Raw genomic sequence first — 27,576 nt, 5'->3', positions numbered from 1 at the left:
ACTTGTCAGTGAGGGCTGTGATTCTCTCCTGGTCCCTCTGGTGCTGCACCTGCCTCTCCTCCAGGTGTATGCGTCGGTCTTCCAGCAGCGCCTCCACCTGCTCTTTAGCCAGCCGCGTCTGTTCCTCCATTTGAGCCTGCAGCGCCTCCACCTGGACTCATCGAGGAACAGCAGCCATTAAACATACTTTAAGAGCTTAATGTACAGCCCAAATCTATTATAGAAATATACCTTCTTATAATACAATCAGAAATAGTTTCATACAGTATTGTGGTACTGTTTGATTGTTCTCACACACCTGTAGCAGTAAGGTCTGATTGTCTCTCTTGTACTGCTCTGAACTAGTGGTATCTTCTACATCTTTGGACGACTTCCTGCTTGTTCCTGTAGTTTAAAACACGAAGAGCAAAGCTGCTACAATAGTACACTGATCATCCTCTATACCAAAAGATGACTCCTAAATCCCACTTCTCAATAGACGATTTGACAAAAGAATCAAACACTTCGATTAGAGACGGATGACAAACCTCTCACTGATACAGGCCTTGGTTTTGCCACCTTGGATTCGTCCTGGGACCTCGGCTGGATCTTCTTTTGAGGAACAGTGACCTAAGAACCACGATTTAACAAAGCAAACCTACTTTCATCTTTACAGACAACTTAAAAGGACAGTTCACCCAAAAATGAAAATTCTCTCATCATTTACTCGTCCTCATGCCATCCCAGATGTGTGTGACTTACTTTCTTCAACAGAATACAAATTAATATTTCAGCTCTGTTGGTCCATACAATGCAAGTGAATGGTGGCCAAAATATTGAAGCTCCAAAAAAGCACATAAAGGCATTGTGAGGACCAACAAAGCGGAGATATTTCTCTAAAAATCTTTATTTGTGTTTTGGAGAAGAGAGAAAGTCAAACACATCTGGGATAGAATGAGGGTGAGTAAATGATGAGAGAATTTTCATTTTTGGGTGAACTATTCCTTAAAGCAACTGTTCAGTGACAAAACCCATATAAGATAAAAACAATGTTTCATTTGAACCTTGTGTGGAGGTTCGCGGTGAAAATAGGTGATCTCGCCAGGATCTGGACCGACTAGTGCTAAAAGATGCTGGATCTTTTTCCGGTCCTCCAGCTCTCTGCGACAATAAAATAAAGACTATACATTTCAGGTTAATGAACGCCCCCTGGCTTCCTGTTATCGAGCACTTCTAAACATGCATGTCACATGATCATAACTTGAGATTTAAAAAAGTTGTTGGACATGTTTTTTGTCAACACTACACCTGCAAGTTATCTGACCTGATTTTGAGGCGGTCGTTCTCAGCGTACAGTCGCAGCGCCTGCTCTCTCTCCTGGAACAGATACACCTGCATATCACTGAGGGCTTTCTGGAGCTCTGTGATCTCCTCTTCACGCTGACGCACCTCCCATTGCAACTTATGCTGCAGAAATACATATAAGTGAACTTGTGAATGTGACAATGTGAATTTTGCAAGTCCATTGGTATGTATGGCCTAAACATAAACAGACATGGACTAAAAACAACAAATCTGTCATTATGGTGGCTTGACGAATCCAACAAACTGTTGTTTTACAAACTTTGTTTAGGGTTTTTCAAAATCCATGAAACGAGACCAAAAATTCTAACACTAACTCCTCCCAGAGCATTCAAGCTACATCCTCCAAATTTGGCACAGACCTTCAGACTGTTCTGGAATAGTGTGCTTTATCTTTTCTAACTGATCGGACTTATGGTTTTCACACAGCGGACGATCAAATATCAGAAGAATCCCATAGATTTACATTGATGGAATGTTCAAATGGGCCAATGGAATGTTCGTTAATTCAAACTCCCGGTAAACAAACCCACAAAAATCCTTTGATCTGCTTTAAGTTGCTCTTCTCTTTATCAGTACTGTTTATCTGACCATCTATGTGACGGCCTGTCTGACTGCTAGCAGACCGTTTGTGCAACTTACTGTAGTGTCCATCAAAATGATTAAAGTGCAGATTTATTACCAAGATTATAAAACTAGTTTAAACTTTAGACAAGGCTTGGTCAAGCCAACATCAAATTTTGTCTTGACAAATTTGACCCATCTAGTTTTCATTTAAGATCAATTAGTTTTTTTAAAGAATGTTAATGGGGTGAACAGTTGGCTTGCATCCGATGAGCCTATTGGAGCAAAAATGAGTCAATCATGAGCAGTGTTGGGTAAGTTACTCTAAAAAGTAATTAAATACTAACTACCAATTACATCTTCTACAGTGTAATTAGATTACTGTACATTACTAATTACTTTCTAAAACCCTTATCAACCTCAACCAGATGAAAAATACAAGGATAGGCATGAAACTGCTTTTTTTAATTCTTTCAAATAAATAATATTTAAATCTAATTAATTATTCATGAACTGGCCAAAGAATTTAAGGGGGCAGCGTTAAATTAGAAAAAAAAATATTTTAACATTTAGATGATTTTAAATTCACTATTGTTTTATATAGAATTGTTATGATAGTCTATACAGTATGTAATCAATTACATCAAGTAATTACTGAAAAATTAATAGTAGTCCCTTACTTTACTAAGTAATTAATTACTGTAATTGATAATGCATTTCACCCAACACTGCTCCTGAGCTCACCTGTTCCTCGGCAGTGCCCCTGTATTTCTCCAGCATCTGCAGCAGATCGTCGTGTTCTCCGTCAAACTGTGCCACCTTCTGCCTGTAGAACTCCAGCAGCTCTCGGGACGGTCGCAGGTATGCCAGACGCTCTGAGATGGAGGGCAGCGGAGACTCCAGCGGCTCCCGGCGTTCAGGACTAATCCCAAAACACAACACCCAGAGGAAAAGGAGGAGGACACCTTCAGCACTTATAGAGTGTCATTTGGCACGTGTACATGCAAGCTCAGTATAATACGAACACAAAACTAAAAATTTAAAATCAGCAAACCAAAACATATGTCTTTATAACACTTAAAGTGCCATGGTATTACTCTCCGATACAAAAAAAATAAAAACCTCATTTAAAGCTGAAATTCGTGAAAACAAAAAGTTAGCATTAATAGTGAAGAATAATATTTTATTATTATTTAAAAGGTAAGCAAAGATTTATATATATATATATACTAAACCAAATCAAAGCTGTGGTGTAACCAACATGTAGGTTGCCATTTTGTTGTTATGTGACATAAATAAATAAGCATCGAGAACCCCTTTAGACCCTCATGAATGTGTAAAGTAATATGTATACACTGGTGGCCAAATGTTTGGAATAATGTACCAATTTTGCCGTTTCGGAAGGAAATTGGTACTTTTTAAGTTGCATTCAACTGATCACAGAGTATATTCAGGACATTACTGATGTGAAACAGCATCATCACTATTTAAATAAAGTCATTTTTGATCAAATCTAGACAGCAGCATCACTCCAACACCTTATCCTTGAGTAATCATGATAAATTGATCATTTGATACTAGAAAATCACTTGCCATTATATCAAACCATTATATGCCATTATATGGAGAGGTGGTCTAAGCACATAACTGGTAATCTAGTAATCAGAAGGACTCTGGTTCAAGCCCCACAGCCACCACCATTGTGTCCTTGAGTAAGACACTTAACTCCAGGTTGCTCCGGGGGGATTGTGCCTGTAATAAGGGCTCTGTAAGTCACTTTGGATAAAAGCGTCTGTCAAATGCATAAATGTCAATGTAAATCAAACACAGCTGAAAGCTATTTGGTTCATTAAATGAAGCTTAACATTGTATTTGTTTTTGTTATCGAGTTGCCACAGTATGCAATAGACTGACAGGTCAATATTAGGTCAAAAAGGGCAAAAAAAGAAACAGATTTCACTAGAAACTCGTCAGTCAATCCGTTTTTTGGCAATTTCAAGCATTGTATCACCTTCATTCCTCAAAACATTGAAGATTTCATCCAAAGGTGTCACTACAGTCTTCAAAGATAAAGCACAACTGTCTCTAACAAGGACAGAAAGAGATGTGGAAGACCAGATGTGCAACTAAACAAGAGGATAAGTACATCAGAGTCTCTAGTTTGAGAAATAGACGCCTCACATGTCCTCCGCTGACAGCTTCATTGAATTCTACCCGCTCAACACCAGTTTCATGTACAACAGTAAAGAGAAGACTCAGGGGTGCAGCATTATGGGAAGAATTGCAAAGAAAAGCCACTTTTGAAACAGAAAACAAAAAGAAAAGGTTTGAGTGGGCAAAGAAACACAGACATTGGACAACAGATAATTGGAAAAGAGTGTTACGGATCTTAACCCCATTGAGCTTTTGTGGGATCAGCTGGACTGTAAGGGGCGTGAGAAGAGCCCGACAAGACAGACACATCTATGGCAAGTGCTACAGGAAGTGTGGGGTGAAAGGTCACATGCTACAGGAAGTGTGGGGTCAAAGGTCACCTGAGTATCTGGACAATCTGACAGCTGGAATAACAAGGATCTGCAAAGCTGTCATTGCTGCACATGGAGGATTTATTTGACGAGAACTCCTTGAAGTAGTTTAAGAAGTTTTGAAAATTGTTTTCAAATTGTAATAGTAATTTATCATGTTATTAATGTCCTGACTACATTGTGATCAGTTGAATGCAACTTTGGTGAATAAAAGTACCAATTTTTTTCCATAAGAGCAAAATCTGTGCATTATTACAAACATTTGGCACCAGTGTGTGTGTATATATATATTAGACATTTAAAGTAAAGGCACATTTTGTCCAGGTCATGTGGCGTAACCCTGAGAAAACGTAATAGATATTCTTGATACAAGAATTCATTATATTTGCAAAAATATATATTTTGTTGAAAATGTTGTGTGCACTCATGAATTCAAGACGCGAGGATATATTTTAATACCCGTTTTCAAAGTGATTATAAAAATGTTTTGTAGAAAATGTTTCTATGAACTTGAAATGCCTGTTTTAAACTAGATTTCTCACCTCCGACAAACTTATTTGACAATTGACTGTGATTATTCACAAGCTTGCATAACCTGTCACAATTGTTTTAATATTTCGATGGTTACACAATGCTGTTATGATTTAAGTTCAATCTAGATAAGTAGAAATGGTCTTTAGAATATTACTCTTTCACAGTAATGATAATTTAGTGAAATTTACCTTTTTCTTTTATGGTCCTTTGTGGGTGGGGAATCCATCATCACTGTTTATAACCTAAAATTAAAATATACTTTTATGAGGTTCAGTTGTACTCATATGAAAAACTAAAAAAGCCTATTGTATCAAACATCAGCCAGCCTTTATTATTGAGCTCCTTTGTGTGATCAAATATTACGTTTGATTGACACGTTTGTGGTTGCCATGTAAACACAGTCACGCTTGGCGGTGGGAAATTTGAAAGAACAAAGCTCGAGAAACAATTATACATTTAAAAACCCAAGATTTTTACTTTATTTAAGAATTAACTGTCATAAATGCAGCATAGTTATTATTGTGTGATTAAATCAAGTTAAATAAACAAAATTAGGTTTTGTCAAAGGAGTTGAATTTTCTTGCTGTAAGCCACATCTGTCACTTCAAATAATTCGCTCGGTTATTGTTAGATATAAACATGGTTTGAATAACATATTCATGGTTAGTTTAATATTTACTAGTTACCTTGTGTTTGTGTCCACTTCGCTCTTGCAAAACACGCCGGTTATAAAGCGGAAGTTTATAGATTTGTTGGAGCGCGTCCTGGCGGCGTCCCGCTGCGCAGACTGTGCGCAAACACAAGCGCAGCTGCATTCGGGGTCTGTCAAGTCTACACCATTTCCTGTTGACACATACACCAAGCAAGGATTGATTTAGATAAGAGCCATACATGGACCTCATGCGTGGCCTGTGGCGCTTGAAAAACATGTTTGGCTACTGATAGCATTGAGCTTGTGGTTAGCAGTGCAAGAGGAGTCATGATGTGGCCCATGTAGAAACACTCCCATTTATCTATTTATTTGACTGGACATAGAAAAAGATGGCAGAGATCTTTTCTCGCTTGAATATGTTCAAACTCGGGTGGAGAGGCGTGAAACCGATCATGAAAACCGTGAGTCCCGCAGCTCCTTCTGCGCAGATGCTGCGCCGCTACAGCGCAGTGAGTTTACGCTCATTAAGATGACTTTTATTTACCAATTAACCCTCTTTAATAAGCAGAAAGAGCTGTGCCATCCGTTACTCGACTTGTGTGTCTAATAAGTTTGGGGTAAGTGTTGTTCATGATCTTAAATCCAGTCTTGGGCTGTGTCTCAAAATCTACTGAGCTGCCTACATAGACAAATATGCTGTCTAGGTAGGCAGCTCAATAGGTTTTGAAACATGTGGCAGTTGATTGGAAACCTTTGGAACTGATATACATCAACTTTCAACTGGATGTCATTACTATGACACCAGTGTTGGATGTAATGCATTACTAAGTAATTAATGACTGTATTTAAATTACTTTTTCCATTGAAGAATGTAAAGGATTACTCTTAAATTTTCAGTCATTTTATTAGTTACTTCTGATCTAATTGTGTTAAATACTGTATAGACTATAAAACAATTATAGTGAATTTAAAATGTATAAATGTAAATTTAAATTTAACGTCTGATGTTAAAATGTATATTTTGCCCCTTAAATTCTTTGGCCAGTTTGTAAATAATTTATTTTATTTTATATTATTTATTTGAAAGAATTAAAAGAACAGTTTAATATCTATCCTCCTTACATTTTTCATCAGGTTTTTAGAAAGTAATTAGTAATACAATTACTTTCAGACAGATTAATTAGTACAGTAATCTAATTACATTGTAGAAGATGTAATTAGTAGTTAGTAATTGATTACTTTTTTTATAGTAACTTACCCCACACTGTATGACACATACTGTACCCCTAAATTAGCACAGCAAATGTGAGGGGACGTGCTAAAAGTTTCACTTTCTTTTTGCAGAAAATGCAACAACATAGCCTACAAGGTTAGCATGAAACACTTTGTCATTCAGGGATGGTGTGGTGACATAGTGGTTCGATTTGGGCCGGTAACTGAAATATTGTTGGCCCAAATCCTGAACAGGTTATTTATTAACATTCACCAATGTATTCTTGATTAAGACACTTTACCAGGGGAACTGAACCTGAAAAAAGTGCACTGTATGTCACTTTATACAAGAGTTAGTGACATATTGTTTGAAATAGAGGTCGACCGAGAGTGTATTTTGCCGATAACTAAGGTGTAAATAATGGATTCATTGATCATTTTTAAAATAAAATGTTCTTAGTCTTTCCTTGCTGTAACAGGCACAGACGTAGAGGCTACAAGGCCAAAATTAATAAAATCCCAGATGCTGTTTATTGTGCAACCAAAATCCCAATAATAACTAGAAAATTTGAAGATTTGGTGCATATAGCGGGACTTTTAACTATAAACAAGAAATGCATTGTTATTTCAGGACAATAGATTAAGGTGAATATTACATTTTTAAATACGTATTGAAGTGAGGAAAAAAATAAGGATGAATATTGTCTATAATGATGTATTTAGATCCCCATGAGGTGCCAGTGATTGTTTTTATTTCAGCTATAGAGGGTGCTATACTGTAGAACCAAGCCATTCTAACTGTAGAAATCTTTCTACAAAGTAACACAGTGGAATTAAAAACTATCGGCAACTATCGGCATAGGTTTATGCCGATAACGATAGTTCAGCGAAAGCAACTGTCGGCATAGGTTTATGCCGATAACCAATAGTTCACGAAAGCAACCGTCGGCATAGGTTTATGCCGATAACGATAGTCACAACGCGATAGGTTTATGCCGATAACCAGTTCACGAAGCAACCGGCAAGTGCCACCGAGTTCATGAACCCGTAGTTTATGCCGATAACCGAGAAGTTCACGAAGCAATCGGGCATAGGTTTATGCCGATAACGATAGTTCACGAAAGCAACCGTCGGCATAGGTTTATGCCGATAACCGATAGTTCACGAAAGCAACCGGCGGCATAGGTTTATGCCGATAACCGATAGTTCACGAAAGCAACCGTCGGCATAGGTTTATGCCGATAACCGATAGTTCACGAAAGCAACCGTCGGCATAGGTTTATGCCGATAACCGATAGTTCACGAAAGCAACCGGTCGGCATAGGTTTATGCCGATAACCGATAGTTCACGAAAGCAACCGTCGGCATAGGTTTATGCCGATAACCGATAGTTCACGAAAGCAACTGTCGGCATAGGTTTATGCCGATAACCGATAGTTCACGAAAGCAACCGTCGGCATAGGTTTATGCCGATAACCGATAGTTCATGAAAGCAACCGTCGGCATAGGTTTATGCCGATAACCGATAGTTCATGAAAGCACCCGTCGGCATAGGTTTATGCCGATAACCGATAGTTCATGAAAGCACCCGTCGGCATAGGTTTATGCCGATAACCGATAGTTCATGAAAGCACCCGTCGGCATAGGTTTATGCCGATAACCGATAGTTCACGAAAGCAACCGGCGGCATAGGTTTATGCCGATAACCGATAGTTCACGAAAGCAACCGTCGGCATAGGTTTATGCCGATAACCGATAGTTCATGAAAGCACCCGTCGGCATAGGTTTATGCCGATAACCGATAGTTCACGAAAGCAACCGGCGGCATAGGTTTATGCCGATAACCGATAGTTCACGAAAGCAACCGGCGGCATAGGTTTATGCCGATAACCGATAGTTCACGAAAGCAACCGGCGGCATAGGTTTATGCCGATAACCGATAGTTTATGAAAGCAACTATTGGCACCGTTTAATGGTCAAAACAGATATATCCGTCTACCTCTAGTTTCAAACCTGTACGATTTCCTTCCTTTCGTTGAACACAAAAGAAGTTGTTAGATGTGACTAGTGATAGACCGGCCGATATTTGGCCATTTTGCGATTATCGGCATGGGCCGAAAACTGTGTTTGCTTGGCCGGTTAACAGAAGTGTTACGTCTTCTTGTGACAGGTCCAAAATCTACCAATAGATTCGTCAATGGATAGTCAACACTTTGTGTTTTCAAGGTTTTGTCATTTCAAGTAAATGCAAATTTGAACTAATATTGCATGAAATAAGTGTTTGTTTTACTGTTTTAGAAATGTTGTGTGCATCTGATTAGCTGTTTTTAAATTGTATTATGTTTATCTGCATTTACATCAGCCATCCTGCTCTCTAGATATCATATCGGCCATTGAAAAACCCATATCAGTCGACCACTAGATGTGACTATCTAAGTGACTATTAAACTTTTGCTTTGAGAAAAGTAAAACCATTTCAAACTATGTCTGTGAACAGGACCGCAGCTTGTTTGGACTTCTATTTGACATTGACGGAGTGCTGGTGCGTGGACGGACGCTCATTCCAGAAGCCAAACAGTGTTTCAGGAACCTGGTGGACGGGAATGGAAAATACAAGGTTCCCGTCGTGTTCGTGACGAATGCTGGGAACAGTCTACGACAAACCAAGGCCGAGCAGCTGTCTCACCTCCTGGAGGTCGAAGTACGTCTCATTCAAAAGTCATTCTGACACAAATATTTACATCTAACATAAATGTCAGAACGTAAAACAAGGCTGTGTTTACATAAATATCATTTGATTTCCCCAAACAGGTGTCTCCAGATCAGGTAATGCTGTCTCACAGTCCGCTGCGGGTTTTCACTCAGTTCCATGACCTGTGCGTGCTGGTGTCCGGACAGGGACCAGTGGTGGAGGTTGCACACAAGTATCCTTCTTTACTTGATGTACACAACACATGTGTGATCATACTAACACATATTTGCTGATTACAGCTAATTGTGACTTATTAATCTTCATCGTTCTGCATTTGGTACATTTGTATTCATTATATTATAGAGATTTGGGGTCGACTCTACCATTCAGAACACCATAGCAATGCCTTGGCATCTTGGTGGCAAATTTTGCACTGGCAAATACCAATTGGCTCCACCGCTTTGAATATGGCTTATCCAATCAGGTTTTATACATACAGTTTGTTCTTTACCAAATAAACTCCAGTGTAGGTTTTAAGAACGTTGTGACAATTGACATGCTGAGGGAGGCGTACCCTCAACTAGACATGGTGGATCATCATCGTAGACCCAAAGACGAAGTGAGGCCATAATAAAACATTGACCTTTACATTATTTACATTATGGTCCGTAGTGTTTACTCAAATGAATGGCATACTGATTATATTATGCAAACATTTTACAGGTTCCCCCCTCTAAGAATTTACCACCAATTGAAGGTAAGTGTCATTCTACTGGTTTCACGTTCATTTCTGATAAAGGTTTTTTTGTTTCCTTTAATCTAATCTTCACTTTACAGCTGTCATCCTTTTCGGTGAGCCTATCAGGTGGGAGACTAACTTGCAACTGATTCTTGATGTGCTCTTGACCAATGGGATGCCGGGAAACCCTGTGACATCACTGCATTACCCACACATCCCTGTACTGGCCTGCAACATGGATCTGCTGTGGATGGCCGAGGCAAAAAACCCTCGGTGAGTGCCAACACTCGTTTCTCACAATCAAGTGTCCCACTAAAACACATTACAAAACAGCAGGGATAACCACATAGTAAGAACATCTATAAAGCTTGATATGTTTGCTTTCTTAAAGGGATATTCCAGGTTTGATACCAGTTGTGTTAAATCGAAGGATTTAAAATCAAGGTTAGTTAGTGAGACACTTACAATGAAAGTGAATGTGGCCAATCAGTAAACGTTAAAAATAAGGCTGAACAGTTAATCGAAATAAAATCGAAATCACTATATGACAGTACGATTATCAAACCGCAAGGGCAGAAATGTTATTAAATAGTCTGCAAGTGCTGCTTGCTGCACTTACTGTATGTGTGCAGCGCTCTTCTCTGTAGTGTATTACACATACTCAATGATAACATGAGGCTAATGAGCTTTGTGCGTGATATTTACAGAGCTCTAGATTCAGTCTTATTTGCTCTTATGGAAAGAAGTTGGTACTTTTATTCACCAAAGTGGCATTCAACTGATCACAATGTATCAGTCAGGACATTAATAACATGATAAATTACTATTACAATTTGAAAAAAGTTCAGAACTTCTTAAACTACTTCAAAGATTCCTCATCAATAAATCCTCCACGTGCAGCAATGACAACTTTGCAGATCTTGTTATTCCAGCTGTCAGATTGTCCAGATACTCAGGTGACCTTTGACCCCACACTTCCTGTAGCATGTGACCTTTCACCCCACACTTCCTGTAGCACTTGCCATAGATGTGACTGTCTTGTCGGGCACTTCTCACGCACCTTACAGTCTAGCTGATCCCACAAAAGCTCAATGGGGTTCAGATCCGTAACACTCTTTTCCAATTATCTGTTGTCCAATGTCTGTGTTTCTTTGCCCAATGGCAAGTGATTTTCTAGTATCAAATTATCAATTTATCATGATTACTCAAGGATGTTTTATACATCAGTAATGTCCTGAATATACATTGTGATCAGCTGAATGCCACTTTGGTGAATTAAAGTGCCAATTTCCTTCCAAAACAGCAAAATCTGAACATTATTCCACATTTTAATTTAATTTAATTGATCAATTGTCACACATTATGCATACATTTCTGCATATACATGGTGAAATTATTTATTTTTCACATATCCGAGCTAAGCTAAGCTGGGGTCAGAGTGCAGGGTCAGCCATGATAGGGCGCCCCTGGAGCAGATAGGTTCAAGGGCCTTGCCCAACAGTGGTGTCTTGGTGGTGTTGGGGCTTGAACCCCTGACCTTCTGATCAGTAACCCAGACCCTTAACCGCTGAGCCACCACTGCCCCCGATTTATGCCATAGCAGTGCCGAATGCAAATTAACCAATTATTACATTATGTATTTAAAACATATATATATTGTTAATATAATACAAAAATATATTTCTGTAAAAACGTATTATTGGGTTCCACAAACTAATGATCACAAAGTGGACAAAAACATATATACTGTGAAGATGATGTGAATCTTTTTTTTTCCTCTCATGTTTCATGTTTTTTCCTCTCACTGTGTACTTATTGAGGTAAATGGTCTGCACTTATATAACGCTTTTTTAACCTTAGCAGTTTTCAAAGTGCTTTACACTGTGACTCATTCACTCATTCACCCATTCACACACACAAATGATAGCAGAGCTGCCATGCAAGGTGCTAGCCATGTGGTCCGGGAATTAAACCGCCAACCCTGCAATTAGTGGCCGACCCGCTCTACCACCTGAGCCACAGCCACCCCATTGAGTCTGGTTCATTTTAAGAGAACTCAAATTAAAACACCCTTTCATGAACAGTATTTCTATTGGGAGTAGATCATCTTTGCCCTTGACTGAACTTTTGTCAAAAGGAAACACTTACTAGTTTTTGTTTTTACATTAATAATAATATCACAGTTTAAATCGCATATTTTTAAAATATCAGATTATTTGTCCAAATCGTTCAGCCATATTAAAATTACTGTTTCAAAAGTAAAAGTAAAGCCCGAAGACGTAAACAATGTATGTTAACATGATTCTAGTGTCATAAAATCACTTCAAAACTTTTCGGAGTAAAGTTATAGCCAATTTTACAATTTCGTTGCCATGACGATATAACGCCGAAATACTGTAAACCATAAAACGACTGTAAATACTTGAATTTAAACATCTTTACAGCTCAAATAATACATGAGTTCTACATGCAAGTGCTTTTATAAAATTGTAAGTTTCACATTTCTGCCTTTTTAAACCTACTCTAAAAACTGAAATTGGCCCCATTGACTTCCATTGTAAGTGCCTCACTGTAAACTTGATTTAATTTTTTAAAGGAGGGACGAGTCTAAATAATTTTTTGTGGTAATCAACATTATGCCACAAATGCTGTTGATTGCGCTAAACTTATATTGAACCCGGAATATTCCTTTAATACATGTAACTGCACTATAGTTGCGCATATACACTCATACACTGTCATTTATCTAGAGGATGATGATTGAATATGGATTTAACAGGTTCTAATGTTTCTGTTTTTAGATTCGGTCACGGTATGTTCCTGGTGTGCCTGGAGAATATCTATAAGAAGATAACTGGTTGTGAGCTGAAGTATGAAGCTCTGATTGGAAAACCCAGCGTTGTGACCTATAACTATGCAGAACTACTCATTCGACAGCAGGCCGAGAGCTTGGGCTGGACCCGACCCGTTGAGAGACTTTACGCCATCGGGTGAGTCAACAATCATGATCTACTGATTGGGGGGAAGTATTTGTATATGGGTCGATGTGTGTGAGCATGTTTTGAGCCGGATTGAACATTGAAATTGGAATTTCTGAAGACTTAAAAGGAATAGTTCAATCAAAAATTCAATTCTGCCATCTTTTATTCACACTCATGCAATTGTGTCTCTCATAGTGACAACCCCATGGCAGACATTTATGGTGCAAATCTGTACAACCGCTATCTCAAAGCAGTGCGTCGCACTGGCGCTCAGGTGCAAGCTCAGGGTGGCTCGACCGGCCAGGTAACTGGAGACCTGCAGTGTGAAGTGTTCGACGACGACAAACGTTCTGGACAGGTGATGGTCGGGGATTCGTTCGAACATCAGCTACCTGATGGTTGCAGCTCCATTCTGGTCTGTACAGGCGTCTATAACCGCGACCACCAGGACTTGCCCTCTGACCCCAAGCAGACGGTCACAGAGCACCAGATTTTCCACGGTCACCGGGACTTTCGATTCGACCCCAGCCTGACCCAGCCTTCCTTCGTAGTCCAGGACGTTCAGGAAGGAGTGGAGTTGATCTTTCAGCTTGAGGGTTGGCAACTGCACTAGATCCACGGTTTCCAAAATGATGCCTTCAAGGAATGTTCCGGGTTCAGTACACGTTTAGCTCCATCAACAGCAGTCGTGGCATTATGTCCATTACCCCAGAAAATAATTGTGACTCCTCAGATAGTGAATGCGGCCAGTGCCTATACTTTTTTGTGGTAATCCGCATTATGGCACAAATGTTGCCTAACTTGTATTTAAACCTGAAACGTTCCTTTTTTTTTTTTTAGGAACGCCCACAACTACAAACCCACAACAAGTGCACCATTCAGGACAGGGCCTTTGCGTTAGGACGTGTCCTTGAGTGCTGCAGTAGGGGGTAGGGTACAGATTTACTCTGTTGCCATCAGCTCAAACAGTGCATTGTAGGAAATTCAGCATGAATAATGCAAACATAAGCTACACAACAAGCTTAAACGCTTGCGGCAAGGAAAGACATTCATCCATGAAGCCATAATAGTTAATGAAGAAGCAACACAATGCCAATTATAGTAAGAAGTTCATATTTATGTTCCATGGGTATCGTGTACGTGTGTGTGTGTGTGTGTGTGTGTGTGTGTGTGTGTACGTGTGTGTGTGTGTGTGTGTGTGTGTGTGTGTGTGTGTGTGTGTGTGTGTGTGTGTGTACGTGTGTGTGTGTGTGTGTGTGTGTGTGTGTGTACGTGTGTGTGTGTGTGTGTGTGTGTGTGTGAGCGTGTATTTATCACTTTGTGGGGACCAAATGTCCCCATAAGGATAGTAAAACCCGAAATTTTTGACCTTGTGGGGACATTTTGTGGGTCCCCATGAGGAAAACAGCTTATAAATCATACTAAATTATGATTTTTGGAAATGTAAAAATGCAGAAAGTTTTCTGTGAGGGTTAGGTTTAGGGGTAGGGTTAGGTTTAGGGGATAGAATATAAAGTTTGTACAGTATAAAAACCATTATGTCTATGGAAAGTCCCCTTAAAACATGGAAACACAACATGTGTGTGTGTGTGTGTGTGTGTGTGTGTGTGAGAGAGAGTTCCCAGAAATACCTGCCACTGAAGTTCACGTGAGCCTCAGTTAGTCTAAATGTGGACATTGCGTTCACTGAACACTCTTACGAACCGTTCACACAAGACACGTTCTTGCATCATTTTCTGCCTTTATTAAAACGTTTTTAATTGACAAAGTAATTGTGCCACGTCTCCAGATTTTGTAATGTCTCTTGACATGAGCATTGCATTTTTAAGACAACGATGAGTCAGATAAAATCGTTTTGACTTTTCTAAAGTCGTTCTATCCAATTCAGTTTCACTCCAAGCTGTTTTTTACGCAATAACGCGCTCTGTGTGAACGCCCACTTGACAGCTGTACTGTGAACAGTAAAAAGCAGTAAGATGTTTTTAAAGATTTGAATCCACAAATTATTGTAATGCACAATTTTCTGGCTTTGTTTTACGTTTTTTTAATTGCTAAAATAATTTGTGCCACGCCTCCAGGTTTCTCAGCTTCATAATGGCATGAGCGTTGCGTTTATAAGACTGCAAATGCAATTCAAAACAATGAGGTGTGATTGATTATAAACGTTTTAATACACAAATCCTTCCATTCATATTTAACCCAATAAATTTATAATCATGTGTTAACGAAGAACGCCATAAGAGTTTCACCATAATGTTATACTTGTATATACTGTATGTTCACAGAGTTAATTCATTAAATGCAATTGTTAAATTGTTTGAGACGTCTGATTTTTTTTTTGTGTGTACATTTACTTACATTTCCACTTGGTCATCATGTTATTTCTCATTTTACATTAGTTATGTCTAGACAAATCGGCATTTACACTAAATAGTAACATATGTCTCCTGTCACTTTTCATGTCAATAAAGCTTCTCCCAAATATACTACAATTTTAATCTAAAACGTGATGTTTCGAGAATAACTACGTTTTATTTTTTGTGAAATATCTGTATTAAAAAGAATATTCTGGGTTTGTGTTGAGGACAAGTTAAGCTCAATCAACAGCATTTATGGCGTAATGTTTACTACACAAAACCACCTAAATTAGTTGACTCGTCCCTCTTTTTCTAAAAATCTAAAAAGTGTTACAGTGTGCCGCTTACAATGGAAGTCAATGGGGCAACGTTCAAATACTCACTGTTTTAAAAGGATAGCCACAAGAAAAAAAAATATGTGTGTCAAGATGATTTTAGTGTGATAAAATCATTAACTAACCATTTGTGTAAAGTTGTAGCCAATATGGCAGCTTCGTTGCCATGACAACGTAACGCTGTAAACCCTAAAACGACAATTTAAATAACTGTACAGCTCAAATAACACATGAGTTTTAACAGAAGAATTTATATAAGCGCTTTCATAAAATTATAAACGTCACACTTCTGCCTGTAAACCCTCCAAAAATTGGCCCCATTGACTTCTAATATAAGTGTCTCACTGGAACCTCGATAGTTGCTTTTTACAAAGAAAAGGAGGGATGAGCCCTTCTGGCCCCGCCTCCGGCAGGCTTTCCCCCACCCCTCTAGGGCTGGGGAGGGGGGACGAGGGGAGGAATGGGCAAGGTGGAGCGACAGTGAGAGAGAGAGAGAGAGAGAGAGAGAAAGACAAACACTTGCTCCCCGGTTCCCTGACACACCATCACCTGGTCCTCGATCACTCCTCCATCCTCTGGTGGATGACAGCCGCTACTCCCCGGGCGGACTGGTGCCAGTCCTCTGAACCCTGGCAGATGGAATGCCCCTCTGCGTTTTGCCGGCCAGTAGGGAACTCCTCTGCCCCTGGCAGCGGCTCCACTGCTCCAGGCGGCCGGCAGTGAGCCCCTACTCCCCTCGCGGATGGCGCCGTTCCTCCGCATCCAGTCGGTCGGCAACAAAGCCTCCGTCCCCCTGCAGATGGCCGCGGCTGCTCCTTTGGGTGGACGGCAGTGGCGAAGACTCCACCACAGCGCATCCCTCCTTCCCGGGCTTCAGCACCAATGTAACAGGGTTAAAATGGGAAAGGAGGCGGCGGGAACCGGCAGAACAGTCACCGGCCCAATCCTCCTCCACGTCACATCAACATTACACCACAAATGCTGTCGATTGAGCTTAACTTGTTTTTAACCCGGATTACTCCTTTTACTGTATTTGTTCATTTCAACCATACTGCCGTGAACATGTATGCCCCTTTTTCCAAGTTGTTTGATCAGATGTTTGATTTTTTTTAAAGCCAAACATACCCGGCAAAGTTAAAAAGCCACAGCGAATGACACGCCATCAGATTTGTTAAAGCACCACAAAGACACAGTGTTTACATTTTTGAGGAAATCAACCTGTGAATGGTTTACTTATCATTGACTGTGCATCTTAAGCTGGGACGCAAAAAAGTTTTTTACACACTGAAAAAGTTACACACTTCAGACTTAAGTGACAATCCTGTATTTCGGAGCAACGTACTTCACTTGAGATCCAAGTGTGGCAACACAAACTTGTTTTTCCTGTTTTCAACCAATGCCTGGACATTTGGACTAAAGGCCTGATGGAAATATCTGTGCAATAGCCGACCTGTCGGGACCTGTCGGGACCTGTCAGTCAGCAGTCACATGACTTCTTCTCCAGATGTTCCTCTTCTTTTACTGGATGAGAATCAGTGTGCAGAATAATACTGGGTGAATCTGATTGGTTGTCCTGAGGTACTACGCCTCCGTGTCGCACTACGAGTTCTCTTGCCATCAGTTCAAAGGCCTCCTCGATGTTGTGATGTTGTTTGGCGGAGGTCTCCAGCGCTGCCAGAGCTCCTTTTCGCTCCGCAAGTGTGCAAGCGTCTTCAAACAGCACCTGCCGCTGGGTCTCCAGGTCACATTTATTTCCTGCAGGAAAACCAAAGGGGGATTAAGGATTCAAGATCGACTGACAAATGCATATGGACGATATAATGTCAATATATTAGAATTAATTAAATGTAATGATCGCAATTAGAAAAATATGGTACATAAAATTGACCCCATGAAACCAAAATTGGAGTTTTGATGCTTCAGTTGAAGCTTCTTACCTTTGAAGCATCTATTTGGTAGTGCACTTTGGTAGCTTATTGAACCTGGTCAAACCGATCAAAGCCAAATGTTTTTTTTTGCTTTGTTTAGTTGCAAAAGTAACGAAAGAGTCTAGAGAAATGTATCGGAGTTAAAGTATTAAATTCCTCTTCAAAATGAAGTAAATGTAACAAAGCATTTGTCCTTGGTTAAGTATTTGTACTTGGTAACTATGCACCTTAAACAAGCACTGCATCAGGATAAACATTAAAATACACACGGTTTTGATTTTGAAAGTATTGCCACAAAACAAAGATTATAGTTAGCATGTAGATTATAGTTAGATATACTTAGCATAAAACTAGCCAAATAAAATTGCTTACTACTCTTGTCTGTCCAAAGTTATATCCAATCTTTCAACTCCTGTCATGACTATGTAAAGGAACCAAAGCCAGCAACACCCACCTGGAGTTGCCGCAAACTCGCAACTCATTAATTTTCACATGCAAATGAGCTTTGCGGCAAACTCTTCATTGTTGCCAAAGGGCTGCAAACTTCTGCCAAACGTTTACGGTGAATAGCCAGCTCATTTGCATGTGAATATAACGAGTAGCAAGTTTTCCAGACCTCTAGAATTCTTCATAAGGGCATTCATATATTAGTTTTCATTTTCGTTAACTTTATAGCATGAATAACAAGCATTTTTATACGGAAGAATTAATACAAGTGCTTCGACAAAAATACGAGCTTCAACAATTGTGCTTTTAACTTGCACAGTTGAGACCGATATAGCGGTTTTACCAATTAATCGGTGGTGATATCTGCTTTATGGAACTATCGTTAATGGCAAAAATCTATGGAGATTGTTGCCGATAGTTTTTTCATCATTTCGTAAATTCAAAATAAGAGTCCCTTGGGCGTTTTGGGCTTGTTTATATTTAAAAGTCCCGTGTTATGCACCAAATCTTCATATATGTTTGTATTTTTATTTTTGGGATTTTGGTTGAACAATAAACTGCATTTGCAACCGCAATAAACTGAGTCTTTGTCTGTGCCCGTCACAGTGAGGAAAGAATAAGAAATAGTTTTGACATTCTATAAATCAAGTTTAAAAACTATCGTCCGATTAATCGGTTATCGGTCTTTCCCACCACCTTAGTTATCGGAATTGTCACAATCCCCTACAGGTCGACCTCTACCGAAAATGCATGGCCCCATTTACTTCCATTGTAAGTATCAACAACATTTTTGCTTGTATTCAAATGAAGGAAAATTCTTCAGAAGTTTTTTTATTCACTTTTCATAAAAAATGTGTATATCGTGATGTACATCGTTTTCAACCAAAAATGTCAAGAATATTGTAATATACATTTTGTTTCTTATCGCCCACCCCTTCACAAATGCTGTTAGTACTTCACTTGTATTAAATAAAGTCATTCATTCACCAGGCTTATATATTGGTCTATAACATGTCATTTCAGAAGTATTGAAGTGCCGTTACTATTTAATACTTTGTAGCTCTTACAAAATAAAATAAAAACACTTTAATGTTACCGATCAGAACGAAGATGACATTGGCGGCTCCGTACTGTTCCACTCCCTGTATCCAGTGTGGTAGAGAGTCAAATGTGGGTCGTCGGGTCAGGTCGTACGCGATCATGGCGCCATGGGCACTTCGGTAGTAACTCTGTGTGATGGTGCGGAAGCGCTCATGTCCCGCGGTGTCCCACACCTGCATCTGTTCTCCAGAACACAACACACATCCAGAGGCAGTGTGTTGAAAAATCACAAATTAGATCCTCTTAGTTTCTCTTGGGGAAAAGACCCCAATAATCAAAAGTCAGACGTATTCATTTATTTTAGATTCTTAATTTATTCTTATTTAGAACCGGATCCATTTAAAACAATAATCAAACCAGAACCGAATTATATATGACTTTCGATTCCATTAACAGAATTTGTATTTTACTGACGATGCAGATATACTGTAGCCTACAAAAATACCTGACAGTGTTTATGGGCTACCATTCAGCGGCACTGCGACAGTGCTACTGATATTTACGTTTACATTTATGCATTTGGCAAATGCTTTTATCCAAAGCGACTTACAGTGCACTTATTACAGGGACAATCCCCCCGGAGTAACCTGGAGTTAAGTGCCTTGCTCAAGGACACAATGGTGGTGGCTGTGGGGATAGAACCAGCAACCTTCTGATTACCAGTTATATGCTTTAGCCCACTACACCACCACCACTCCATGATATTAGTCCTATTCTGAACAAATGACTCTTATGAGCCGGTTCTTCTGAATCTATAATGTAAAACATGCGACTATTGGGAGTCTGATTCAGAACAAATGACTCTTATGAGCCGGTTCTTTTGAATCTTCTGCACGAAACATACAGTGGGACCAGTGTAGCCTGATTCTGAACAAATGACTCTTATGAGCCGGTTCTTTTGAATCTATAATGTAAAACATGCGACTATTGGGAGTCTGATTCAGAACAAATGACTCTTATGAGCCGGTTCTTTTGAATCTTCTGCACTGAAACATACAGTGGGACCAGTGTAGCCTGATTCAGAACAAATGACTCTTATGAGCCGGTTCTTTTGAATCTATAATGTAAAACATGCGACTATTGGGAGTCTGATTCAGAACAAATGACTCTTATGAGCCGGTTCTTTTGAATCTTCTGCACGAAACATACAGTGGGACCAGTGTAGCCTGATTCTGAACAAATGACTCTTATGAGCCGGTTCTTTTGAATCTATAATGTAAAACATGTGACTATTGGGAGTCTGATTCAGAACAAATGACTCTTATGAGCCGGTTCTTTTGAATCTTCTGCACGAAACATACAGTGGGACCAGTGTAGCCTGATTCAGAACAAATGACTCTTATGAGCCGGTTCTTTTGAATCTATAATGTAAAACATGCGACTATTGGGAGTCTGATTCAGAACAAATGACTCTTATGAGCCGGTTCTTTTGAATCTTCTGCACGAAACATACAGTGGGACCAGTGTAGCCTGATTCAGAACAAATGACTCTTATGAGCCGGTTCTTTTGAATCTTCTGCACGAAACATACAGTGGGACCAGTGTAGCCTGATTCAGAACAAATGACTCTTATGAGCCGGTTCTTTTGAATCTTCTGCACGTAAACATACAGTGGGACCAGTGTAGCCTGATTCAGAACAAATGACTCTTATGAGCCGGTTCTTTTGAATCTTCTGCACGAAACATACAGTGGGACCAGTGTAGCCTGATTCTGAACAAATGACTCTTATGAGCCGGTTCTTTTGAATCTATAATGTAAAACATGCGACTATTGGGAGTCTGATTCAGAACAAATGACTCTTATGAGCCGGTTCTTTTGAATCTTCTGCACTGAAACATACAGTGGGACCAGTGTAGCCTGATTCAGAACAAATGACTCTTATGAGCCGGTTCTTTTGAATCTTCTGCACTGAAACATACAGTGGGACCAGTGTAGCCTGATTCTGAACAAATGACTCTTATGAGCCGGTTCTTTTGAATCTATAATGTAAAACATGCGACTATTGGGAGTCTGATTCAGAACAAATGACTCTTATGAGCCGGTTCTTTTGAATCTTCTGCACGAAACATACAGTGGGACCAGTGTAGCCTGATTCAGAACAAATGACTCTTATGAGCCGGTTCTTTTGAATCTTCTGCACGAAACATACAGTGTGACCAGTGTAGCCTGATTCAGAACAAATGACTCTTATGAGCCAGTTCTTTTGAATCTATAATGTAAAACATGCGACTATTGGGAGTCTGATTCAGAACAAATGACTCTTATGAGCCGGTTCTTTTGAATCTTCTGCACGAAACATACAGTGGGACCAGTGTAGCCTGATTCTGAACAAATGACTCTTATGAGCCGGTTCTTTTGAATCTATAATGTAAAACATGCGACTATTGGGAGTCTGATTCAGAACAAATGACTCTTATGAGCCGGTTCTTTTGAATCTTCTGCACGAAACATACAGTGGGACCAGTGTAGCCTGATTCAGAACAAATGACTCTTATGAGCCGGTTCTTTTGAATCTTCTGCACGAAACATACAGTGGGACCAGTGTAGCCTGATTCTGAACAAATGACTCTTATGAACCGGTTCTTTTGAATCTATAATGTAAAACATGCGACTATTGGGAGTCTGATTCAGAACAAATGACTCTTATGAGCCGGTTCTTTTGAATCTTCTGCACGAAACATACAGTGGGACCAGTGTAGCCTGATTCAGAACAAATGACTCTTATGAGCCGGTTCTTTTGAATCTTCTGCACGAAACATACAGTGGGACCAGTGTAGCCTGATTCAGAACAAATGACTCTTATGAGCCAGTTCTTTTGAATCTATAATGTAAAACATGCGACTATTGGGAGTCTGATTCAGAACAAATGACTCTTATGAGCCGGTTCTTTTGAATCTACTGCACGAAACATACGGTGCGACTAGTGAAGTTTGATTCCCAAACAAATGACTCTTATGAGCCGGTTCTTTTAATCTGCAAGTCATCATTACTTGATTGTTTGTTTATATGACAATGTGTAGTTAAAGACATATTACACGTTTTGTTTTAATTAGTGATATTTTCTAAATAAAAAATGCTCATATTCATTTAATTACATTTCATATTTCCAAATATTTCTTACTCAAAAGTACTAAAAGAATCGTTAAGGAACCGGAATCTTTAAATGGCTAAAATATTCCCATTCTTAAATCTAAAGTCAAACATTTCTCATCAAATTCTCCCACGATCAGATTATCTGAGCTGTGCTATCTGCATTCACTTTACAGCTCTATACTCTTCCTGCATGACAACAATTTTCATTCATTTGGTTTTGGTCTCTGTAGCTCAACTAGTAAATCATTGCATTGGCATCGCCAAAGTCGTGGGTTTGATTCCCAGGGATCCAACATATTGATAAAATGTACCTTGAAAGCAACTGTAAGTCACTTTGGATAAAGTCTCCCACCAAATGCATAAATGTAATGTATAATGGAAATACAGCGTGTCATAAATCTGTGCACTCACTTTTACTCTCTTGCCATCGATGTCCATGCTGCGAACAGTGAAGTCAACGCCGATGGTGTTCTGATGGTTGTCACTAAAGACTCCAGACTTAAAACTGTGAATCACGCAGGTCTTTCCTACATTGCTGTCACCGATCAGGATGATTTTGAACAGAAAGTCACAGCCGTCGTCGTCGTCTTCCCCTGTGGACTGCATTTCTACGATCAATAATTGCGGATTGTCTCCTACAGACTTCAGAATGATTCATACAAGGCACTAATACCACAATAATGCCAATTTAGTGCCATCTTAACCACGTTTGTAAAAGCTTTCTTAATAGAAGATTATACATTATATTATTGAGAAATCTCCACACTGCTTTGAAGCTGTACTCTGAACTCAAATCGCACATTAACTGAACTTTTTCTCCACACTGTCCTTTGCTTTCTGCGAAACACTGAATGAAATGCAAACAGACACGCCCGTCTACCTGCGTGTGAAGTTGCGACGTCCAGTTGCCTGCCCACCTGCACCAATGCATCTCTGGGCACTGCAGTTTGTTTGCAAACACTGCGATCTGTTGTGAGAGAACACATTGCGAACGTTTAGCTAAACATTGAGGAAGACTTGCTTTTTGTCTTTTGGAGAGTCTCACATGATCATACAGAGTAGAAATGGTCAAATTGAACACATCTGTGCCGTGCCTTTCAACACTTTTGACTACAAATCCAATGCACAGCAACGCTGCTGTCTTGAAGTGACCTTTGGTCTGGGGAACTGGATATAAACACATACTGTAACTCACTCAGGCGTATGCAGTCTTGTGCTCTCTAACGTGCAATCCCAGTTGAGATCTGAGATCAGTGTTAATAACTGAAATAAAAACATAATTAGAAACTACCAAAGCAAAAACGAACACAAATGAATTGTAGTTTTTGATGCTCACACACAAGTACTTACAGAACGTACAGATCTCTGGTCCAGCGAAGTGTGTTTGTAAGTGTTTGTAAGAGTGTCTCAAGACAGAATCTACAGTACTGTGTGTGTAAACATATTGTATTGAACATACAAGCACCCACCTACGCACACACATTCACATCATTCATTTGAAAGGACTACAAGAAACAACTGCACAGAAGACAATACACGTGTCTGTTAGAGGGGTACGTTTGGCTTTCAGCCTGCTCTAGGGGTCAAAGGTCATTGTGTCTGGTCACAAGTTGACTCCACAAGTCGGTGAATGCAGATGAGTCAGTAAATGACTCCTGTTCACTCAGAAAACGTCTTTTGTGAAGCTACTACACCATGGCGTGTACAACAAAGGCTTATGAATCACATAAATCCACATAATGTAAATGTGTAACTGGATGCTTTCAATTTTTAAGATAATGTGAGAGGCATTCGCTCAGGCAAAACTCACTGCCATGATGCTTGGGGCAAGGGCAACTGCCAAATGACGTGATTGCAAATGAATTAAGAAAATCCATTTGCAAATGGTTTTTGAAAACGCAGTTAAAAAATATACATTATTTTATTGAATGCTATTTTACTGTTACGTTTAACTACATTTTATGCATTAATTAAATCATTTCAAATGTCTCTCAGTTGGTCTTTTTCTGGGTTGAATAGAAGTTAATCTCAATCGACAGCATTTGTGGCATAATTTTGATTTAAAAAAAGCTAAAATGTTGTGCTGAGTGACTCCAGTCAGGTTTCCTAAGCAACCAAATTGGGCCGGTTGCTAGGGAGGGTAGAGTCACATGGGGTAACCTCCTCGTGGTGGTGATTAGTGGTTCTCGCTCTCAATGGGGCGTGTGGTGAGTTGTGTGTGGATCGTGGAGAGTAGCATGAGCCTCCACATGCTGTGAGTCTCCGCGGTGTCATGCACAACAAGTCACGTGATAAGATGCGCAGATTGACGGTCTCAGAAGCGGAGGCAACTGGGATTTATCCTCCGCCACCCGGATTGAGGAGAGTAACCTCGCCACCATGAGGACCTAGTAAATAGTGGGAATTGGGCATTCCAAATTGGGAGAAAAATAAATAAATAAAAGCAAAAATGGACGTTACAAGAAGGCACTTACAATGGAAGTCAATGGAGCCAGTTTATAAACATGAAAATATTATATAACTTTACACAGATAAGGTTTGTACGTGATTTTATCAAACTAAAATAATGTTAAAACGCATATTGTTAATGTGAGTAAAGTATTTTAACGTTTAAGGATTGGCCCCATTCACTTCCATTGTAAGTGCTTGTAAGGAATAAGTCAAAATATATTTTTGTGGTAATTTACATTATTCCACAAATGTGGTCAATTGAGCTTAACTTGTAACAAACCCAAAATATTCCTTTAATAAATGTATCTACTCTATATTTATTATTATTATTTTGTACATTTCCAAAATTTTTTTGCAGTGTGACAAAAGAATTTTCCATGTAGACAATCAATTAAAATAAGATGAAAAGCATTGTTTAAAATTAGGGATGCCAATTGATTACAATTTGTTATAGAATTAATGACATGATATGCCAATTAATTACAGGAATTAATCACATACATAAATAGAATGAGGAAGCACCTCAACAATAGTTCAATATATAATGCTAAAATAATTATAAATAGTTATATTTAAATTATTTTAATATGCATTAAGAAAATAATAATTAAAATAATTAAAATGCATTACACTATTGTGGCAGACGAGTACGTTTACATTTATGCATTAGGCAGACGCTTTTATCCAAAGCGACTTACAGTGCCCTTATTACAGGGACAATCCCCCCGGAGTAACCTGGAGTTAAGTGCCTTACTCAAGGACACAATGGTGGTGGCTGTGGGGATCGAACCAGCAACCTTCTGATTAACAGTTCAGTGCTTTAGCCCACTACACCAATCTGTCCGAGAAAGATTTATTATCGGGGCTATTATATGGATGCGTCATTGTACACCTACATCAGATGAACCCTTCAGGAGCATTGCGTCATTAAAGGAATATTCCGGGTTCAATACAAGAGAAGCTCAATTGACAGCATTTGTGGCATAATGTTGATTATCACAAACATTTATTTTGACTTGCCCCTCATTTTCTTAAAAAAAAAAAAAAAGAAAAGTACAAATCTGGGTTTCAGTGAGACACTTACAATGGAAGTGAATGGGGCCAATTTTTGAATGTTAAAATACTCACTTTTTTTAAAGTATTGCCACAAGACATAAACAATATGCATGTAAACATGATTTTCACTTACTAACCTTTTCTGTGTAAAGTACTTTGTTGCCATGATGATGTAATTTGAAAATTACAATTTAAACTAGAGCTGGTGATTTAACACGTTAATTCAGTGTGATTAATTTTAACAAAAATAACGTGTTAAAAAAATTAACGCAATTAATCGCAATGCCCACGGACCGTAATAAGGAAGATTCCAGAGAAATGCTTGTAGTACCACCTGTTTACTCCAGGGGGCAGTAAGTGAAACTTCAGCTGTGTGAGCAACACAGTTTATACAGTGAAGAAAACAACCCACAACACAAACATGTGTTACGTTCTTGCGTTTAAAACCCTCGAAGGAGCGCAAATGCGAACTAAGAGATCTCAAGATGTGTTTAAAGATTGAGTATTAAACTATATTTAACTTGACACAGTGACCGAAACATTTTGTTTTTGACACAACGCACCCGAGACGCTACAATGATTGACTTATGATCAATAATATGGTAGTAAACAATACATTGTATTCTATTATATATAATTATATATATATATATATAATTTTTTAATATTTAAATATAACTATGTATAATTATATATTGATATAAATATGTATAATCATTATATATTGAGTTATTGTTATATGACGGGCTTTCTCAGCAAATATTTGTATATGCGATTAATCACGATTAATTAATCAGGACACCATGTAATTAATTCTATTAAAATTTGTAATCGATTGACAGCCCTAATTGAAACGTTACAGCTCAAATAATACATGAGTTCTAACAGGAGAATGAATGCAAGTGCTTTTATAAAATTATAAGCTCCAAAAATTGCCCCATTCACTTCCATTGTAAGTTTCTTACTGTAACCTCGATTTTTGCTTTTTTTAGAGAAAGGAGGGACGAGTCGAAATTATTTTTGTGGATATCAACAATATGCCACAAATGCTATCAATTGAGCTAAACTTGTATTGAACCCGGAATATTCCTTTAACACAGAGTTTTTAAGTCAATGTGTCGGGTTAAATGAAGTTTGAAACTTAGAAAAACAAGTCTTGAGGTTCTAGTGTCAAGCCTGAGTGTAGTTTGTTCTCTATACAGCTCCATGTTGCGTATACAGCTGGAGTTTTGCTTACTGCCCCCTACTGAAAACCGGTGGTACTTCAGGCTTGAATTTCTTCTATGGTATTTACGCTAGAACTTCAATTGTTTAGCGCTAAGAACAACATTATTCTCTTAATTCGATTAATACTAGATACACCTTTAAGACTTTAACTTCCGTTTTGTAAATTATGTCTAAATATTTTATTTGGATTAAAAAAATGGTCTATATTTCACAACATTCAAAACAAAACAATTTCACACATTCATCCAAATATCATAAACCAAACAAGAGAGTTCAAATTCATTTAAAAACTCACTTTTCAGTGTATGGTTTTGTGATGTCATCATCATCTATTCTCCAT

General features: G+C 38.8%; 3 protein-coding genes across 6 annotated transcripts in view; 1 reads left to right on the top strand and 2 right to left on the bottom strand.

Moving 5' to 3' along the window:
• The window catches only part of ccdc77 (coiled-coil domain containing 77), a 21,972-nt gene extending 5,352 nt beyond the window's left edge, over nucleotides 1-16,620 (bottom strand). Inside the window, exons 1-9 of the mRNA XM_052122879.1 lie at nucleotides 16,482-16,620; nucleotides 5,651-5,807; nucleotides 5,153-5,206; nucleotides 2,650-2,827; nucleotides 1,304-1,446; nucleotides 1,044-1,140; nucleotides 528-609; nucleotides 299-384; nucleotides 3-151 (exon numbers count right to left, since the gene is read on the bottom strand). Of these exons, the coding sequence (XP_051978839.1) occupies nucleotides 3-151; nucleotides 299-384; nucleotides 528-609; nucleotides 1,044-1,140; nucleotides 1,304-1,446; nucleotides 2,650-2,827; nucleotides 5,153-5,193 (776 nt within the window). The 5' untranslated portion in view covers nucleotides 5,194-5,206; nucleotides 5,651-5,807; nucleotides 16,482-16,620. The remainder of the gene's footprint in view (nucleotides 1-2; nucleotides 152-298; nucleotides 385-527; nucleotides 610-1,043; nucleotides 1,141-1,303; nucleotides 1,447-2,649; nucleotides 2,828-5,152; nucleotides 5,207-5,650; nucleotides 5,808-16,481) is intronic.
• Nucleotides 5,816-14,263, top strand: hdhd5 (haloacid dehalogenase like hydrolase domain containing 5). 2 transcript variants are annotated; one of them, XM_052122881.1, is made up of 8 exons: nucleotides 5,816-6,077; nucleotides 9,326-9,529; nucleotides 9,640-9,752; nucleotides 10,046-10,139; nucleotides 10,244-10,277; nucleotides 10,358-10,532; nucleotides 13,061-13,249; nucleotides 13,436-14,263. In XM_052122881.1, the coding sequence occupies exons 1-8, from the start codon at nucleotides 6,006-6,008 to the stop codon at nucleotides 13,851-13,853; spliced, it is 1,299 nt and encodes a 432-aa protein (XP_051978841.1). In that variant the 5' UTR covers nucleotides 5,816-6,005; the 3' UTR covers nucleotides 13,854-14,263. The 2 variants fall into 2 exon arrangements, with proteins under 2 accessions (XP_051978841.1, XP_051978840.1); XM_052122880.1 differs by having other exon boundaries at nucleotides 5,816-6,125.
• Nucleotides 14,400-27,576, bottom strand: LOC127640370 (ras-related protein Rab-19). 3 transcript variants are annotated; one of them, XM_052122883.1, is made up of 5 exons: nucleotides 27,532-27,576; nucleotides 23,383-23,469; nucleotides 22,914-23,102; nucleotides 19,404-19,587; nucleotides 14,400-17,687 (listed from the first exon to the last, which is right to left on the bottom strand). In XM_052122883.1, the coding sequence occupies exons 2-5, from the start codon at nucleotides 23,431-23,433 to the stop codon at nucleotides 17,410-17,412; spliced, it is 702 nt and encodes a 233-aa protein (XP_051978843.1). In that variant the 5' UTR covers nucleotides 23,434-23,469; nucleotides 27,532-27,576; the 3' UTR covers nucleotides 14,400-17,409. The 3 variants fall into 3 exon arrangements, with proteins under 3 accessions (XP_051978843.1, XP_051978842.1, XP_051978844.1); XM_052122882.1 differs by lacking the exon at nucleotides 27,532-27,576 and having other exon boundaries at nucleotides 23,383-23,515; XM_052122884.1 differs by lacking the exons at nucleotides 23,383-23,469; nucleotides 27,532-27,576 and having other exon boundaries at nucleotides 22,914-23,336.

Source organism: Xyrauchen texanus, chromosome 49, assembly GCF_025860055.1.
Source record: "Xyrauchen texanus isolate HMW12.3.18 chromosome 49, RBS_HiC_50CHRs, whole genome shotgun sequence".
In the NCBI taxonomy this organism is placed as follows: Eukaryota; Metazoa; Chordata; class Actinopteri; order Cypriniformes; family Catostomidae; genus Xyrauchen; species Xyrauchen texanus.
The sequence above is the reverse complement of the archived record's forward strand: the minus strand, read 5'-3'. Positions and strand labels throughout refer to the sequence as shown.

Bases quoted from the DNA above. Each gene is read 5' to 3' on its own strand.
- hdhd5 (XM_052122880.1), top strand. From the start codon at position 6,006: ATGGCAGAGATCTTTTCTCGCTTGAATATGTTCAAACTCGGGTGGAGA. The intron at 10,278-10,357 runs GTAAGTGTCATT...TTCACTTTACAG, and splicing joins GAATTTACCACCAATTGAAG to CTGTCATCCTTTTCGGTGAG. The intron at 13,250-13,435 runs GTGAGTCAACAA...TGTCTCTCATAG, and splicing joins GAGAGACTTTACGCCATCGG to TGACAACCCCATGGCAGACA.
- LOC127640370 (XM_052122883.1), bottom strand. From the start codon at position 23,433: ATGCATTGGTGCAGGTGGGCAGGCAACTGGACGTCGCAACTTCACACG. The intron at 23,103-23,382 runs GTAGACGGGCGT...GTAGAAATGCAG, and splicing joins CGTCGCAACTTCACACGCAG to TCCACAGGGGAAGACGACGA. The intron at 17,688-19,403 runs GTAACATTAAAG...GTTTTCCTGCAG, and splicing joins TGTCATCTTCGTTCTGATCG to GAAATAAATGTGACCTGGAG.